Source organism: Alligator sinensis, unplaced genomic scaffold, assembly GCF_000455745.1.
Source record: "Alligator sinensis unplaced genomic scaffold, ASM45574v1 scaffold850_1, whole genome shotgun sequence".
Taxonomy (NCBI): Eukaryota; Metazoa; Chordata; order Crocodylia; family Alligatoridae; genus Alligator; species Alligator sinensis.
The window spans coordinates 212520-213990 of record NW_005842742.1 but is presented as its reverse complement, the minus strand read 5'-3'; the positions used below and the strand labels follow the sequence as shown (position 1 = coordinate 213990).

Below are 1471 nucleotides of genomic sequence, written 5' to 3'. Positions count from 1 at the left end.
GCCCCCCCGCCCCGCTGCCCCCGCTCCCTCCCGCGCTGGAGGGGACCCGGCGCGCAGCGGTTGCTCAACGCGAGAAACTCCCGAGCGGCGGTGAGGGGGGGCGGTGGTTTCGGGCCGCCGTGCCACGGGGGCGGGGCCGGACACCTGGGTTCCTCGTGACGTAGGCGGCCCCGGGGCGCTGATGTCACAGGTGCTCCGGGAAGGCGCCGCCCGGCTCGGCCCGGGGGTGCTGGGACGGCGCTGGGCCCCGCAGACGGGTGAGTGGGGTGGGGGCTCCTCATTCCCCCGACCCCCACCCCGCTTTTTTCTCCAGCCCCCGAAGGGTTAAAGTCCCCCCGACCTGGGCACGCCGTGGGGGAGGAAGGGTCCCTGTTACACCCGGCTGTGATGCCCCACCCCAGAGTCAGCTGCATCTCCGGGCAGGGGCCTTGACCCCAGGGGTCACAACCTCCCCAGCCCCGGGGCCTGGCAGGCGTTGGGGAGGCTGGGTCAGGGCCCGGGGTCGCACCAGGATCTGGCTCCCGAGATTCCTTCCTGTTGAGTTTCACTGGTGTAAAGGCCATGAAATGGGCAGGGCTTGGAAATGCGTCCACTTCTGGGGCGGGGCATAATGGGGCCCCTGAGATGCAGCCGGTTCTGGGGCAGGGTGTCACGGCTCTGCATAACAAGGCACCTGGGGTGGGCATCACGAGTGGGTATCGCAGGCCCTGAGATGCGGCTGGCTCTGGGGCGTGTCAGGGCTGGGGGTAACGGGACCCTGAAATGTGCCCAGCTCTGGGGTGGGGCATCAGGCCTGGGCCTTGCAGGGCCCTGAGACGTACCTGCCTCTGGGCTAGGGCATCATGGCTGGGTGTAACGGGATCCCTGGGATGTGGCTGGCTCTGGAGTGGGCATCAGGGCTGGGTGTAACAGGGCCCCAAAATGCAGTTGGCTCTGGAGGGGGGAAGTGCATGACCAGGTATAACAGGTCCCATCTCCCACAGGCTGGGAGCTATGAAGCTGCAGGACCCCAAGCCTAGCCCCCGCTGTACCCAGGACCTGGTTCCCCACAAGGGCAGGGCAACTGCCGTGGCCCCCCTACTGCGGCCCCAGCCCGAGGGCGAGTCCCTGTCTTCCGACGAGGCCAGCAGCACCGATGGCCCCCAGGTCAGGGGCGAGGGGCCCGGATGCCTGGGTTCTCTGTGTGGGGGGAGCAGGGGGGGCTGGGAGACCAGACCCCCGGCTTCTCTCAGCTTGGAGAGGCTCAGAGCAGTGGGTGGAGGCCGGGCCCCGCTCCTCAGCTGTGGCTGGCTTGGGGGGCTCACTGCTGGGTCTCCTCCCCTTCTCTGCCCCCAGGCCAAGAGCTCAGAGCTGGACCTGCGGATCTCAGACCTGCAGCACCAGGCACAGGGGATGAGCCTGGAGGTGGGAGCCCCCGCCAACAATCACAGAGACACCCCCCCCACCCCTGCACCCTTCCCAGGCCCCACCA

The 1471-nt window shown here is 68.9% G+C and overlaps 1 protein-coding gene across 1 annotated transcript in view; it reads left to right on the top strand.

Moving 5' to 3' along the window:
• The first annotated feature begins 9 nt into the window (after positions 1-9).
• Positions 10-1471, top strand: part of LOC102372423 (pleckstrin homology-like domain family B member 3) — a 5237-nt gene continuing 3775 nt past the window's right edge. The window contains exons 1-3 of the mRNA XM_025216474.1: positions 10-90; positions 984-1146; positions 1336-1404. Coding sequence (XP_025072259.1) covers positions 994-1146; positions 1336-1404 — 222 coding nt within the window. The 5' untranslated portion in view covers positions 10-90; positions 984-993. The remainder of the gene's footprint in view (positions 91-983; positions 1147-1335; positions 1405-1471) is intronic.